Source organism: Dipodomys ordii, unplaced genomic scaffold (genome assembly GCF_000151885.1).
Source record: "Dipodomys ordii isolate 6190 unplaced genomic scaffold, Dord_2.0 Scaffold17, whole genome shotgun sequence".
Classification (NCBI taxonomy): Eukaryota; Metazoa; Chordata; class Mammalia; order Rodentia; family Heteromyidae; genus Dipodomys; species Dipodomys ordii.
In genome coordinates, this window is record NW_012267233.1 from 9986295 (window position 1) to 10004297 (window position 18003).

Sequence of the window (18003 nt, forward strand, 5' to 3'; positions counted from 1 at the left end):
AAACTATGTACTAACAGTCCTAAAGTGTGTGTGTGTGCATGTATACACACTCACACATATATGAGGTTCTGTCTGAAGGCAGACAGGCAGTGATACAGAAGAGAGATAAGATTTGAAGAGCTAGACAGCTGAGAAATTATTTTGGTCTTAGAAAAGTAAGCCCTGTAACAATATCAAAGTAGAATCAGCAGGTATGCCAGGAAAATGCTTTTCTTATTTGCCTTATTTGAACCTAGCCCATATTTCTATTTAATTGCTCTCTTCTCATTTTCTTAGGCAATAATTATAAGACTAACTTTTCAAATAAAATAAAATTGCTCCTCTGTTCTCTGCAAACTGGTTACAAAGCAGGTTAAGGCAAGTTCCCCCTAACCCTGTCTCAGTCTCAGGGGTTCAGTGGATGGACCCAGCTTAGGAAGATTCTTATTCCAGTAATGAACACTAATTATTGGGAACAGGTCACTTGAAATGGTAGGTAGATCAGTTGCCTCTCTATGCCTCAGTTTCTTTATTAGCTTAATATATTTGACTGAACCATTTTATGGTATAAGCCAATAATTTCTTGCAATATGCTCTCTGATGAGTCTGAATTTAATTTAGTCCCTAGCTAGTTCTCTACAATTGATCCAAGGATCAGAATGAAGGCCCCTCATTAAACTGTGTAAGAAATCCAAGCAAACATATTTTAATGGCTCAGTAATACCTTCTGATACCAGTTCTATGGAACTCTTCCCTCAGGTTACACTCAACTCTAGCCTCTTGGTCTATAAAAGCAATTAATAAAATCAGTAAACATGAGCTAAAATATCTGCCTGTGGCAATAGCATGTAGCTAAATGGTTAAGTCTACTTAGAATCATGCATTACTGTATGTATTGTTAAGCAATTTTGGAAATTTTGAGATCTATTCTCCTTTCTACTTTGCTTTGTATCTCAGAAGTGGGTCTCTTCCAAATGCATTTGTCAGGGCCATGTGCCTTCTGGCCTTGGGTTAATGTGGTTAGCGAGAATGTGGTTAGCAGGAGACTGGAAAGCAGGTAAAGCCAGGCATTTCTCCTCCTCCTTCTTGGCATTGAGATGTTTCTGGCAATGATTCCATGAAGAGTTCCCCTCCCAGTGGAAAACTGCTCCCCCTGTGGTCCCAGGTGGCTCTGCTAACACCCACTGCCCTTCCTTTGATTCCTCAGCACTGCAGGTATGAGTGATTGCCTAACTAACCCTTCAGCCTCTCCAATCTTGGCATTGACTTCTTTCTGTTGACCTACTTAGCATGGGCTATACCCTCCTGTCTGCACCTAGGGGACTTCCGGTCTCCAGAGAACAGATATCACATTTATGAGTACACAGCCCCAGGCAATAAACTTGGCAGATACATTCTTTCTTTACTAGCAGGAAAGGTCTTTCACAGGATCATGGGCCTAGCCACCCAGTCCCTACTGGGCACCAAGAGTATCAGAGTAGAAAGAGCAGTGGCCAGAAAACTATAGACTAGGCCTTGTCATGCAGTCACATGGCCTTTGCCAGATGCCTTAGAATCACATGATCCCAAGTTGATGCTGTCTGTTTGGCATAAACAATGTTTTAGAGACTGTAAATGCAAAAATGTAAAATATCGTTATTATGATATGAGGCACAGTAGGCTTTGATGGAAAGGAAAACGCTTTGCTCTTGGCTTAGCCTAACTCCTCAGTCTGATTAGTACAAATGGTACTAAAGCAGAAGTGTATAGAGTAGCGACTGCCACAGCAAGAACTTCATCGGCCTTTGCCGTGGTCCCTGTGCTGGGCTTCCCTTGGCATTCTGTCAGCACAACAACACGTCACTCATGAAAGGCCTGGAAGGGAGGTCAGGAGGAACTTACCGATGTCCAGGACCCTCTGCTTCGCTGTGTGCTGCCGAGAGTGCCAGTACTTCCAGTATTTCAGCTGCTCATCTCGGTTTTTGTCTTCGCTGAAAACCACCATCACCACACTCTGCAGAGAGGAGAGGGGTAGACATTATTTTCCTCTAGCACCTCTGTGCTCTCAGTCTCCAGTGCCATTTTACCCCAGGTATGCTTCTGTATCATACCTTTTCCTGCTTAAGAAGAACCCAGACAAGTTCAGCTGTATGTTTCAAAGAGGTTTACTTAAAAAAGAAGCCTCAGTCGGGCGCCAGTGGCTTACGTCTATAATCCTAGCTACTCAGGAGGCTGAGATCTGAGGATCGCAGTTCAAAGCCAGCCCCGGCAGGGAACTCTGTGAGACTCTTATCTCCAATAAACCACCAGAAAACCAGAAGTGGCACTGTAGCTCAAGTGGTAGAGTGCTAGCCTTGAGCTGAAGAGCTGATGGCCCTCAGGCCTAGAGTTCAATCCCCACGACCAACAACAACAACAAAAAAGAAGCCTCCTAGGTTTGGTGCTGGTGGCTCATGCCTGTAATCCTAGCTACTCAGGAGGCTGAGATCTGAGGATCATGGTGCAAAGCCAGCCCAGGCAGTAAAGTTCATGAGACTCTTATCTCCAATTAACCACCAGAAAATCGGAAGTGATGCTGTGGCTCAATTGGTAGAGGGTTCACCTTAAGCTGAAGAGCTCAGGGACAGTGCCCAGGCCCATAGTTCAAGTCCTATGACCTTAAAAAAAAAAAAAAAGAGGCCTCCTGAGTAGCCAAGATTTCAGGCTTGAGCTAATGGTATCCAGCTTGCCTTGATTCGTTTTGACATAGGGTCTTGCTTTTGCCCCAGGGTGGTCTGAGTTGAGATCCTTCTACTTGTGTTTCTCTGTGTTGCTGGGGATGATGGGCATATACCAAGGTAGCCAACCATTGGTTCAGATGGAATCTCATGAACTTTTAAACCATGATTTTCTCATCTCTACCTCCCAAGTAGTTATAAGTATAAACTTTAGCCATGGCACCCAGCTCTGGCTCCTTTCAAAACACCTTTTTTTAAAGATGCTGACTGGTGTTTTGAGCTGGAATAAAGGAGGAATAAAAGAAATACTAAGGAAATGAGGGGAATGCTAGAAGGATGAATTCCTATTGATAAACACAGATATATATATTGTTTTGGTCAGTTGTGGGGTTTTACCTCTGGGCCTGGGTGCTGTCCTTGAGCTCTTCAGCTCAAGGCTAGCGCTCTACCACTTGATGCACAGTCCACTTCTGGTTTTCTAGTAGTTAATTGGAGATAAGAGTCTCATGGACTTTCTTGCCAGGGCTGGCTTTGCACCATGATCCTCAGATCTCAGTCTCCTGAGTAGCTAGGATTACAGCGTGAGCTACCTGCACCCAGCAATAAACACAGATTTAAGGTTCAGATATTTCAGATACCAAAAAATATAAGGCAAAGAAGTAGAAGATGACTAAAGCATGTATATACAGAAAAGGATTCCGATGGTATAACTCCTCTGAACAACTAACTTATAAGTAACAGGAAGATAAGCCATGTTTTATCAGAAAGCGGTGGGGCTCAGGTTCAAGGAGCGAAACAGAGAGAGGAAAGATGAATGAATCAGTCAGAAAATTCATTGTATATGTGTAAAGATAGAACCAGGTAATGTGAGAGGATGAGTGGGGCTGAGACAGATAGTAATGGATGGAATGATGGAAGAAGTGATGTATTCAAGATGTATTGAATTCACAAATTGGCATGTTGAACTGAAACTCCTTTGAGGTATCTCTACTCAAAGATTGTGTGTGTGTGTGTGTGTGTGGCTATACTTTAAAATTGAGCTTGGGAACCTGTGTGTGTGTGTGTGTGTGTGTGTGTGTATGTCTATACTTTAAAAATGAGCTTGGGAACCGGTGTGTGTGTGTGTGTGTGTGTGTGTGTGTGTGTGTGTCTATACTTTAAAAATGAGCTTGGGAACCAGTGTGTGTGTGTGTGTGTCTATACTTTAAAAATGAGCTTGGGAACCAGTGTGTGTGTGTGTGTGTGTGTGTGTGTGTCTATACTTTAAAAATGAGCTTGGGAACCAGTAAGTGGCCATATAGCAGGTCATTCACTATGCTGGTGGTACCTTGAACTTCGCAGTTTCTTATTCTTCTCTCTCTCCCACTTCCTCACTTTTCCATTCAGATGTATAAGCTGACTATCATTTTTGTTTCTAGCTTAAAATTAAAATAAAATTTAGAGTTTTCTTGGTTTTTTCATCTAATAAATGATAAGATTGGCATAACAACATATTCTTAGTACAGCAATTTCTTTCTTCAATTATAGAGGGAAAAAACGATCTTGAAATGGTTACATGCCTTGATTCAGACTTCACATTGTTCTGAAAAATAAATGGCCATGGTTCATTTCTCTTATCTCAACACACTTTAGGATCCTTGGGCTGAGGAGTACGAGCTACTCTGGTGCTGAGAGACACCAGCTAACTCTGTGCACGTGTGAGGCTGAAGTCCTTAGAAGAGTTCTTAATTTGGGTCAAAATGGAAATGTAAGCAAACAGAATTTTTCATAATAAAGTATCTTCAGGATGGAAACAAATTATGATTTTAGAGGAGTCCTTGTACTCTAACCTCTTCTAGTTCATAGATTTTTTTTTATGGGTGGCAGTCATGGTGGTTGTTAAGAAGGATTTTATGGTTAAACTCTTACTTAAAAATGACAAGGATTTGATTGAAGGCAAATGTACTCAGTATCTTCTCAGGTGCCCACATCCAGAGGTGGACATGCCCAACCACAGCACACTTCTCACGTGAAGATGGTTGGTTTCAGCTCTCTGGCAGCCTGAGACATAATATCCTGGTTCCCTCACAGTCTAGCTATGGAATCCTTGGCCAGGTCTAACTTGTGAAAAACCGCGTTTCCTTACCTGTACTATCATACAAACACAGTGCCTGTCTCATAAGGTTGTGGTACCTTTCACTGGGCTACTTAGATATACAGTGTCTGTCATTGAGCCTGGCACATGGAAGATACTGATGCGATGAGTTATTTTTCAACTTCTTCTTGACATAGTACATCTTCCACCTTGGTCTTGACCACAAAATCAGAACATACTAATTATCCTGATGGCACTGTGCAGAGTAAGCACCTTTGGCCTCCGGTGGTCTCAGTTTAGTAGGTGACCTTGACCTCATATTTGATGGGGGAGTAGGAGGAGATACACAGTGTTCATACTCATGGCATACCATGGTTCCCAGTTCCTGTTGTTCTGAAGAGTCTAATAGGAAACAGCTATGGATAAAATAAGGAAGGCTGGGCACCATGGATACAGCAGCATGAAGCATTTCACAACAGACCAAGAAAATCCTTCAACCCTTCTCAGAGCTCTCCTCTAATTTTCCTCTTCAGTATAGAGGGCTTACCAGTCCCCTCCTTCCTGGCAGCAGTAAGCATGTCAGAAACTGGCAGGTATCCAGAGCAGTGAACTAGGACTCCAGTCTCATTCCTTACAAATAGGACTAACAGTCATCAATCTGGAAATTGCCCCTACAGGGAATGGTGCCTCTCCACCTGAACCTAAGTAATCCCAAGGCTGCAAAGGCCTTTTGAAGAGTCAAAGGGCTCAGAGCCTCAGTATGAACTGTTTCTGAGCAACATCTCCTTCTCACCCACAAACAAGTCCAGATTTATAGCACTTCGTTGAAAAATTAAAATCCTTTGAAAAGAACAACACTATGGACATCTAAGCAATGAATGGAGTAGGAAAATTCCTTATATACTGTCAGAAAACATGTTCAACCAGCTCCTTCCCTAGGGTTACTGGTTACTGATTAACATGATAAATTAGCCAGGTACCTGTGACTTACTCCTGTAATCCTAGCTACTCAGGAGGCTGACGATAGTGGTTCAAAGCCAGCCTGAGCAAGAAAGTCCATGAGATTCTTATCTCCAATTAATCACCAGAAAATCGAAAGTGGCACTGTGGCTCAGTGGTAGAGTGCTAGCCTTGAGCAAATAAACCTCTCAGAGACAGTGAGTTCAAGCCCTACAACCAACAAAAAAATAAAAGCAATAAATAAAATAATAAACTAAAATCCAATAGGTTCTCCTGTTCCAACTCTGACATTGTACTAGAATTATTTATTTTGGAAATTTTTTTCCCATCACTCCACAAGGCTATGAAAAGCCATCCTCTTTATCTAGTCATACTACTGATTCATTCATTCATCATGCTATGCATCCCTCTATACTCTACTTGAGAAATTAGCACATACCCTGACTTTGCTGATGGGGTGTCGGAAGCATTTGTTGTCCCCGGTCTCACTGAGCGTTATGGCGTAGAACTGTCCCTTGTTGAGGTAGGTCATAGGGCCCTCTCCCTGCTTCTGACGGAGAGATTTGGTAGCTTCCAGTGTGTACTGAAATGTGCCACTGGGAACAGGAAACAAACCATGGTCAGAATCACTCCTTTAGTCATTTCTGTCTTTCTGACCAGTTTTACACCAATAGTATTTTGTATGAATATTAACCAATATTTACTCTGTTTTAGAGACAAAACATGGCAGATGGCAAGAAATGAGAACAAAGGTCACTGTGGAGTACAATGTATGTAACATTTCTAATAGGGGCCCATAAACCAGATGGCTGGAAAGGGAGAAAGTCCATGATGCACTTGGCAAATTATGCAAGTGTGTGCCATGGACCCTTGGGCAGATCTTCATTGGCAGGGAATGCCTGAAGCTGAATTACTGATCTAATTTGGCTCTTGCAGTCAAACAGGAATGGTTCTGTTCAGTTCATCCATATACCTAACCTTCCTTGTATCCAACTGAGAGTCTACAAACAGCCACCTCACCTAAAAATATTTCAAAATGTAAACATTTTAAACTCAGATATTCACTACTGAGAACCTAGTTCCCTAGCCAGTGGTGGGTTGTTTTTTTTTTTTAAATTTCTTGTGGGATTTGGGTAAGGATTTTGTTGTGTATTTGTGGTGTTGTTTGGTGTTTTGGTTTTGGTTTCTGCTTTGGTCAATTGTGGGGCTTGAACTCACGATCTGATCACTATCCCTGAGCATTTCTGTTCAAGGCTAGCACTTTGACACTTTAAGCAACAGTGCCACTTCTGGGTTTTGGGTGGTTAATTGGAGATAAGAGTCTGACAGACTTCCCTGTCCGGGCTGGCTTTGAATTAAAATTCCTCAGATCTCAACCTCCTGAGTAGCTAGGATTATAGGCATGAGCCACTGGCGCCCAGCTATTTGAGGTTTTGTTGTTGTTGTTGGGGAGGTGATGTGTTTTGTTTTATGGTACTTGGGATTTAATCCTAGTCTTATACATGCTAGGCAAGTACTCTAACACTGAGCTACATCATTAGCCTTTCATATATTTTATTTTGAGACATAGTCCTGCTAAAGTTATCTAGGCTGGCTTTGAATTTTAACCACAGGCTCCTAAGTGGCTAAGATTATAGTTGTGCACTATTGCACCTGGCTTGTTGTTGTTGTCAAAGCTGGGAAAGAATTCATAACAGGTCTGGCTCTGGGACTGGAAAAGGATGGTCTATGACACAACTTGCTTGCTGCCTGTTTTTATACATAAAATTTGTTTTGTAAATAAATGTTATTGGATCACAGCTATGAAAACTACTAACCATGCAATAGTTTCCTGAATGTTTTTAATATATAATTTACAGAACAAAAATTTCCTCAATTTCCAAGGCTATGTTAATTGTTTAAAACAAATGTGTGAGCTGCAATGCTTTATTGTTGTTGCTGCTGTTGTGTTTAATGAATTCATTCAGAAATACTTATTTTTGTTACCACTGCAAGATGTTGTTCTGCATGACAATTCAATAATGAATATTATGTCTTCTGAATCATCACACCCTGACCATTGACTCTTGTGTTTTATCCCCTTCATTTCCTGGGTACAAACATGGTTCTCCAACTTTGTCTCTTATAATGGTCTATTAACAGTACTGGAAGGGACTCTTGCTTTCAGTTAGCTACTCCTATGATATTCTAATTAATTTTAACCACATAAGAAAAAAGCATTTTGACATCAAGTAACTTCCCTCTAAAACTCTGAGGCATAAGCAAATGCTACAGTATATGTCTTCCAACGAGGTTGAAATAAATCACTCATGATAGGACCACTTTTAGTGTCATTTTGCCCCCTTCAAAAAATAAAAACCAAAACAAGTCATTTTAATATAGCACCATTAAAATATTAAATTTTAGACCTAGCTAGGCTATTTTGGACATCACATAAACCAAGTGTCATATACAAGACTACATCTTTGACCTTGCCGAAGTCAAAGATTGCTTTTAAAATGTGAAGTATTGGTAGCTGAGAAATCAGCCCAGATGTCCCTCAGTGAACGAATAGATCAGGAAAATGTGGTCAATATACACAATGGAATTCTACTCACAAAGAATGAAATGGTACTATTTGGAAGGAAATGGAAAGACATGAAAAATATTATATTAAGTGAAGCAAGCCAGACCCAGAGAAACATAGGTTGCACGGTTTCCCTCATTTGTGGTAGCTAGAATGTGATATATATGTATATATATATATATATATATATATATATATATATATATATATACACACACACACATATATATCTAGAATGTGATATATATATATATATACACATATATATAGACATACATATGGACATGATAAATTATACAGGTCTCTAGGTATTCACACACAAGAAAACAAAGGAGGATATTCTTAGAAGAGGAAAACAAAGGCACAATATTGATGTGCATATAATTATAATTATGTAAAATTATATAAAAATTATATAAAACTCCAGGAAATGGAAGAGGTTCTTTCCTTTGTTGCTGTTTTTGTTTTCTTTTCCTTTTGATTTGTTCATTTATCTGTCTTTGGGAGGGTCAGGGGAGGGGGCACAAAAATGGTGGGATAAAGGGTGAACAAATGCAGCAGTGGTACTCACTGGACAGTATGTTGAAAATGAATTATACAGCTTGTAGGTAGGGACAGGAGGGGCAAACTGAGAGTGATAGAAGGGGTGACATTGCTCAAAAAGAAATATACCTTATATAACATACATAATTAATATATAACTACATAACTATATCTACAGAACTTTTATAACTTCAACCCCTCTGAACATTACCTTTAGAATAAGTATCAACAATGCATGAAGAAAAACAAATTCTAGAACAGATGAATATGTCACAGGCCCAGGAATGTCAGGTTTAATTACTCCCCAGCTGACATTGTTAAGACCTGACATTCTCTAAAGGAAGTAACTCTCTGGGTTGCTAGGTTAGCAAATAACAGGATGCTCACTCAAATCAGAATTTCACACGAACAACAAATCAATTTTTATAAGTATAATAAATGAATAAACAAAATGTGAAGTCTTTAACTCCAATTTCTTACATGAGGAGCTAAATATGTTTCTTTCTCTCCTTCTATTAAACTCCTTGCTTTATTACTTTAAAATAAAATAAAGTATGAAGAGAGCTAGGAATGCACCTCCCAGAAGCTGGCATTTATAAAACATAAATGATTAAAATATAATTTCCGGGACTTGTGTCCTCTGAGCTCCATGATGCAGACTAAGTACCTAGCATTCAGCCACCCACCTCATTTTACAGCTCAGAAGTGTCTAAAGGAAGTTCTCCATACATTAGATCAAGTAACTGGATCTCTGCTCTCTTCACTGGCCTGGCAACTGTTTCCTTGCCACTCTGACTATGTAATGCCTACATACCTATGCAGTCCCACATCCTAGAAGGATTTAGTCAAGAGTATAAATAACAATCTAGAAGTTCATTTGCCAGAGCCAAGCATTGAAGGCAAAGGAAATCAGATTGTTCTATGCAAGAATATAAAGGAAAAAAAAAAAGAAGATTGAGGCCACAGTGATCATCACTTGCATGCATATCCTGGTAACCTACCTTGACGTCTGCTCATACATGTACTCCTCAGCCCCCACAGAAGCACTCCGAAACTTCTGCAAAAGTTAAGTTATAAAATTAAAATAAATAGGTAGGTCAGTATGCCAAAACAATAAATGAGAGTCCCACGGGCTCCTTAGAAGGGAAAATGTGTCCATTTTTGGCACTCTGTTGGTAATCAATGTAAGTTCCCATTCCTCCACAGAAATCACCCATCACCTCCACCTTGAGAAGTGCACGCCACAGACAGCATGTGTGGACTCTGTCTGCTCCTCGTATGTCTGCAAGCAGGCCAAAAGGTTTGCAGACACTGGAAACTATGTCTTCAAACACAGCAAACATTTTTTCCTCCTATTTTTGCTTGTCTTCAACACTTACTGTAAATGTTACCTCACACGACATAGCAAAAAGCAGCTCAGTAGGGCAGACAGAAGCACTGTTTCTAAGCAAGATCATTTAGGGTTAAGTTTTAGCTCCTTTACCTGACATTTGTGCAGCATGAAGCAATTGTGGTCATTTTTCTCTGCTACATGTCTACTCATAGTGATTAGAAAATAAAAAGGTTAATAAAAAGAGTGGTAAACACAGTGAGGACCAGATAGGTATATTAAATTCTAGTAAATAGTAATGTGTTAATCATATTCTCCATCCTATTAGCATAACATTTTATGAGTAAGTTTTTGGAGAAACTCTTAGTAATACACAAGACAATCCTTGAGCCCTGAGAGGTTCAATTACTTACATAGTAAATTGGATGCCTATTGCTACATTTAGAACATTTTAAAAAGCACTCCCAGTCGAGAGCCAGTGCTTTACCCTGTAATCCTAGTTATTAGGGAGGCTGAGATCTGAGGACTGTGGTGTGAAGCTAGCCCAGGCAGCAAAGTCCATGAGACTCTTATTAATTAACCAACAAAAAGCTGGAAGTTGAACTGTGGCTCAAGTGGTAGAAAACTAGCCTTGAATGAAAAAGCTCAAGGACAGCACCCAGGCCCTGAATTCAAGCCCAAGGACTGGCACCAAAAAGAAAAAAGTACATGTTCCAATACCTTGATTCTTGACTTTAAAATTAGCATAATAAACCAGGGGCCAGGGGCTTATAGCTTGTAATCCTAGCTACTCAGAAGGTTAGATCTTAGGTTTGCAGTTCAAAGCTAGCCCAGGCAGGAAAGTCCAGGAGACTTATTATCTTCAATTAACCATCAAAAAAGCCAAAAGTAGAGTCATAGCGGTATATAGTGGTAGAACAAAGCTCAAGGGCAGTGCCCTAAATTCAGGCCCCAGGAATAGCAAGACCGCCCCCTCTGAAAAATTCACCTAATAAAAATTGGTGAAAAATAACTTGGTTGACCATATACGTGGGCTTTCTGCTTGGATAAAAACACTTTCTTGCCTCTCATTTCCAAGTCACAAACCTCCATTCTTTGTCTAGCATCTCAAAGGAAGGCTTTTCGCACAGCTATTTTTTTTTTCACAGTCTCTAACCACATCCAGAAATCAGCATGTCCTTAGATCCTAGTGACTATGAATATATTTATGATTGTTCATTTTATCCAGTCTTACTCCTTAGATACAAGATGGTCTCCTTCAAAGTTTACCCAAATAAATCCTATGAACATTATACAAATATTCGGTTGAATAATCATACCAAAAACACTCAAAGGTACAGGTTTGTGTTTCTTTTTCAGTTAATGAGAAAAGCATTCAATGGACATCTTCTAAGGTTTAATACCAGAAGAAATATAGAGGTTTATAAGACATTGGCTCAGAGATTTAAAAATTGGTTGAGGGCATGGAATAAATTCATATAAAAGCAACAAAATAAACTATACTGTAGCAAACAATAACATATGAAGGTCTACATTGAAAAAGCAAAGAATGGGCATTGCCAGGAAATGAAGATGAACAAAATAGAATAGAGATAAGGCTACTTTGATCCCAAAGTTAAGAACTTGGAATGTTTGGAGGATCTAAAAGAAAGCAATCTAGGTAAAAGACAACAAAGACTGACCAGTGCTAGGGTCACACTTACATTCCTAGCTACTCAGGAGGCTGACAATCCAGGTTCAAAGCCAGCCTGGACAGAAAAATCTGAGAAAATCTTATCTCCAATTAACCAACAAATATCCAGAAGTGGAAGAGCCATGGCCTTGATCTATGGCTTATGTTCCAGCCTTGAGGGAAAAAGCTAAGAGCATGAGGCCCTGAGTTCAAGTTTCAATATGTGCACAAAAAGACAAGTAGGAGCCAGGAGAAATGACAGATACTATCGTGAAATCCAAGACACAAACTTGGCCTAATTATAAAAAGAAAAGCTGAAAGTCTAGGTCTTAATTGCCCAAATACAGTAGTCATGTGCTATTAAAGTATAAATCGATTCGAATTAGATAAAAGTTAATATTCAGTTACTCAGCAAACTGACCACATTTAAAATAAGTTGCCGAGTGACTACCAATTAGTGACTACCATATTGGTTAGCATCAAAGGTTTTCCACTGTTGCAAAAAGTCCAGTTCAACAGAACTGACTTCTAGTAAGGAGTTAGGAATTTTTGGAGTAGAAGGGGAGCACAATGGGAAAAGCATTTAAAGGAGTAAGTCTGAGATAGGTAGGATGAATGCAATACAAAATACATGATAAATGATTACTTTCACATTCCCTAAGAAACTCTTACAACTTACTAAAAGAAGTGTAAATAGCTGGGTGCTGGTGGCTCATGCCAGTAATACTAGCTACTCAGGAGGATGAGATCTGAGGATCGAGGTTTGAGCCAGCCCAGCAGAAAAGTCCCCATGAGACTCTTATCTTCAATTAACTACTCAAAAAATTGGAAGTGGTACTATGGCTCAAAGTGGTAGAGTGATTAGCCTTGAGCAAAAAGAGCTCAGAGACAGTGCCCGGGCCCCAGATTCAAGCCCCACCACTGGGGAGAGTAAATAATCCAATATTAAAATCAGGGAAAAGATTTGAACAAACACTTCACAAGTTACAGGGAAGAACAAACAAATATATGAAATGATGTGCTATGTCATTAGACATCAGAAAGATGCAGATTCTAGTCAGAATGAGACACCAATGCACAACCACAAAAATACTGATAGGAATGGAATGGCCCCAACTCCTTGAAATCCCATAAAGTCAAACATACACCTACTGCAAAGCCCAGAAATTCTGCTCCATGGTAAGAAAGCCTATGTTCATGTGAAAAAAAAAATATATATATATATAAGTATTCATAGCAGAATTATTCATAATAGCCCAAAACTATAGGCAACCAAATGTCCATCAGTGAGTGAAACAAACTTGTAACATATATTTATCATGGAATTCTACTCAGCAATTTAAAAACACAAACTATTATGCTGGGCACTGGTAGTTCATGCCTGTAATCCAAACCATTTAAGAGGCTGAAATCTGAGGATTGCAGTTCAAAGCCAGCCTGGGCACAAAAGTACATAAGACTCTTATTTCCACTTAATCACCAAAATCCCAGAAGTGATGGAGCCATCAAGTGGTAGAACTGAGCCTTTAGTGGAAAAGCCAAGCCAGAGTACAAAGCCCTGAGTTCAAGCCCCAGGACTGGCACAAAGAAGAAAGACTAAAAAACCTACAAAGTATTACTATAAGCATTTATAAATAAATTTATTTATACTGTCACAAATTAATCCTCAAAATACACTCTATGAAGTCAACATCAAAGACTATAGATGTTGTCATTCAACCTATATGAAATTTTAGAAAAACTAACAGTACGGTGACTGAAAGCAGTCAATGTCTGCCAAGACTCAGGTGTGAGGAGCAGCCTTCAAGTTCAAGGAGATTCAGAGGAGCTTTTAGGGGGAGAGCTTCCTACAGTGTGACTATGATGTGGATTATACAATTGTATGGAATTACCAATATTCTCAAACTAGCACTTAGAGCTTAAAAATTTGAAACAAATAAGACAATTGTTTCTGTAAATGCTGTGAATACCTAAGAAGATTATGTCCTTTCTATTTTTATGATGCTAAGTAGACATACCCTGGATTATTGGCAACATAGCATTTATACTGGATTGCTGATAACATAGCACAGCTTCTTGAGTATTCATTCAATCTGACAAAGTTTTAAAGGATGCCAGTGTTATCAAAAAGATAAGCCATCGGCTGAGTATGGATCGAGTTGTAGAGAACCTGCCTATCATGTACAATATCATGAATTTAATGACCAAGAGAGACACACATACACACACACTCACACACACACACACACACTGGACAGGAAAGATCCAGCCAGCAACCATTTGGAAGGCTATAAACTAGATGAGGTCAAAGTGAATTCCTTAAAACAAAACAAAACACTTCCTACTTCTTCATAAATAATTAGAAGGTTAAAACTAAAGCTAACACACAAGGTAATCATCTAAGTGACAAGAAAGACAGAAACATCCCCAAACAAACCAACATTTGGAAAGAACATGAGATTACTAACAAACATGTTTTAAAAAAATAAGGAGGGGCTGGGAAAGTGGCTCAGTGGTAAAGTGTTTGCCTTGCATGCATGAGGCTCTGGGTTCGATTCCTCAGCACCACATAAACAGAAAAGGCCAGCAGTGGCGCTGTGGCTCAAGTGGTAGGGCACTAGCCTTGAGCTGAAGAGCTGAGGGACAGCGCCCAGGCCCAGAGTTCAGGCCCCATGACCGACCAAAAACTAAACTACAATAACTAAGGAGACATACTCACAATCAGGTTCATGTACTCATTTACTTAACTAGCACCCGGAGGGAGCACACTGGCCGGGTGTTCTGGAGTCAGGAATGAGGGGGACTCACCTCTGCGTTTCCGTCTTTGAAGCTCTCGCTGTAGGTGCTGTCCGGGGTGCTGCGCTGGTCATCCTTGAGGTAGGAGCTGTGGGTGGCTATGGGGGGCAGGTCGTACTGAGTCTGCTCGAAGATGACCACGCGCTGCTCCTCCCCCTCGCCCCTCGGGTAGTGCACAGGGGGCGCCATGAACACAGGCGTGAAGTCTTCGGCCTTCACCACCGTAATGCCAGACACAGGGATGACCGCCGGGCTCTCAGAGATGGACACGCTGTACTGCTCCCGCTTGGAATTCTCCACGTGGTCTTGACTTAGGCAAAGGTTCACTGGGACAGTCTTTAGGACCTGCACCCGGTTTTCTCCTCCGCTCAAGTTACTCTGGGTTTCGGTAGTGCCAAGGCAGTTTCTGTGTGTTCAAACCCACCCCAGCAACATAATAGAATTAAAAAAATTGCCACTTGGCAAATTTCCAACAAAAGAATCCGTGCACAGAGCAATCTGCAAGGGCTACGGCCATGAGGGATAGGCTGATGGCAGATTTTACAATAAAACCGAACGTATTGCATTACCAGAAATATGATGTGAAGTGTTCAAAAGCCCTATTAAAATATTAAGCACTTCTGACCCCAGCCACCCACCCAAGAAAAACTGACTCCATGTCTAATCAAACTACTGCAACCACTTTCAGTTCTCAGGAGCTGGAAGAATAACTTCACATCAAAAAAAAATATGAAGAGGGGGCTGGGAAGGTGGCTCAGTGGTAGAGTGCTTGCCTCCCATGCATGAGGCCCTGGGTTCAATTCCTCAGCACTACATAAGCAGAAAATAGGCACTGTGGCCCAAGTGGTAGAGCACTAGCTTTGAGCTGAAGAGCTGAGGGACAGTACCCAGGCCCAGAGTTCAAGCCCCACAACTGGCAAAAAAAAAAAAAAAAAAAAGACGACAAACCAGAATCTAACAGCCCTTACCAACACAAATTTGCCAGCAAGTCAAGGAACAAAAGCAAAAAAGAAGAAAATAGGGAGGACTGGTTCAGATGAACGATTTTTAAATCATAAAATCAAATATAATGCAGATGTTGCTCAGATTCTTAAGGGTGAAAAGACAGGGATAATAAACTGGGTAATTTGAAGGAGTGATGGGAAAGATATTTTCACCAGTCTGTGGGCTTTAAGGGGGAAAAAGATAACAACTTATTACTAAATCAAGAAATAATCAGCCAGGCACTGGTGGCTTACACCTGTAATCCTAGCTACTCAGGAGGCTGAAATCTGAGAATCGGGGTTCAAAGCCAGCCTGGGCAGGAAAATCCGTGAGACTTATCTCCAATAAACCACTAGAAAACCAGAAGTGGTGCTGTGGCTCAAGCAGTAGAGCGCTCGTCTTGAACTGTAGAGCACAGCGACAGTGCCCAGGCCCAGAGTTCAAGCCCCCCAACCGACAAGAAAAGAAAAGAAAGAAAGTAACAAAGCAAGCAAGCAAGCAAGCAAGCAAGCAAGCAAGAAAGAAAGAATAGAAGCTTCTAGATATCTTGAGCCCCCTTGCATTTCTTTGGAGCTTAAGGAAATGTTGCACTGGCTTATATATAATAAGATCTCTGACCTCCTGCCTGATACAGAGAGAAGGGAAAGGGTTTAGAAAGTTAAGAAAAGGCAAGAATAAAATACTTTCATTTATACTAAAGCATTCTGGGAGAAAGCAGAAGCAAACTGGAATTTGTTAATGAGACATTACTATTGATAGAAAACTAATTTTACCAGGAGTTCCTCTAGTCAGTAAATTGGGCAGGAGGCAGTTATTTACTATTATTCTGAATAGTATTGAAAGAAAATACGTTTGCATGGGCCCCTGTCTTGGATAATTAGGACTTTTCTGTGTTTGTTTTTATCTTTTTCAATCTATCATGTGCTTTCTGGAGCTGACGGGTATCGCTCATTGGGAGAAATATTTGAATGAAATTGGTTGTTCTAAGAATTGAGACCTCACCGCTCCTATTTGCTTTAAAAAAAAAAAAAAAAAAAAGGAAAGAAAAAGTCCAAAGCTTACCTATCAAACAGTTTTAAAGTAAAACTTCAAAGTGAAGCTTGGGGATAAAATGGCTCCACAAGAACAAAGTCAACAGAAAAGGATCTGAATGCTCTGAGTCTCTCCCTGACCCATAGATACAATCCTAGAAAATAATCCTCTAGGGGATAAAACCACCACTCTTTAGACATTTGACTTTAAGCAATAACCTATTTTCATGGTCAGATCAGTAGGAGACACAAGATTCAAACATCATGTTTTTGTTTCTGTCATTCTTTTGCTAATGATAGCAGGGCTTCAATGTAAAATCCTGCACTTAATCAGCTTGCTTGTTCCTGGCTGGTGCTCTACCACTTGAGCCCTGCTTTTTGCTGGTTAATTAGAGAGGGAAGTCTCAGACTTTTCTACCTTGGCTAACTTAGAACCATGATCCTCTAGATCTAAGTTTCCTGAGCATCTAGGATTACAGAGGAACAAATCATATTTAATTTGAACCCAGTTACCTAAATGATATCAAAACCCAGCCACCTGTTTACATCAAAATTTCCTAAAGCCCACTGTTTAGAAAATTCCACATGATGTTTATAGATGTTCCTTAAAAAAGTCCATAAAAAAGCAAACAGAAAAAAAAAGTTGCCATATTTAAACAATTCTGTATGCATCCAAACACATGAGCTAAAGGCCTGGGCTTTCCTTCATCTGTGTAATTGTAATCTAGGATTTTCTAACTCATTTCACCCCAGACCCTTCAGTGGAGGAAAGAAACATCACTAGTATTTGTGTATTATGTCCTGTGATAGATTCATCTCTGATCCTTCCACAGGCATAGTATTAACTGGCTTTACCAAAATATTCAAAGAGCTCCACAATCCATGTCAGTTCAAATTTGCTTAATTCTCCAGCTCACAAAAACATGAATTTTAAACAAAGAACACAAATCAAAATGTTTTGGGTGTGCATATTAATGAGTCAGAAAGCAAATGATAGTCATATGTAAGTCTCAGTAAATCATTATTATCCTATCACCAAGAAATGATTTGGGCCCCACATTATAATGTGTCTGTAATAGTACTAGTTTTAGAATCGATGCTATGAAAGTAAAAATGTTTGTGAGATATTGATTCAATTGGAATAGAACTTAAAAGTGAGCTAAATAGGGGCTGGGAAGGTGGCTCAGTGGTAGAGCGCTTGCCTTGCATGCCTGAGGCCCTGGGTTCGATTCCTCAGCACCACATAAGCAAAAAGAAAAAAGCCGGAAGTGGCGCTGTGGCTCAAGTGGTAGAGCGCTAGCCTTGAGCTGAAGAGCTGAGGGACAGCGCCCAGGCCCAGAGTTCAGGCCCCACGACCGGACTCAAAAAAAAA

The 18003-nt window shown here is 40.2% G+C and overlaps 1 protein-coding gene across 1 annotated transcript in view; it reads right to left on the reverse strand.

Moving 5' to 3' along the window:
• Window positions 1–18003, reverse strand: part of Grhl2 (grainyhead-like 2 (Drosophila)) — a 126434-nt gene that overhangs the window by 69281 nt on the left and 39150 nt on the right. The window contains exons 4-7 of the mRNA XM_013012439.1: window positions 14629–15022; window positions 9820–9875; window positions 6149–6305; window positions 1861–1972 (exon numbers count right to left, since the gene is read on the reverse strand). Of these exons, the coding sequence (XP_012867893.1) occupies window positions 1861–1972; window positions 6149–6305; window positions 9820–9875; window positions 14629–15022 (719 nt within the window). The remainder of the gene's footprint in view (window positions 1–1860; window positions 1973–6148; window positions 6306–9819; window positions 9876–14628; window positions 15023–18003) is intronic.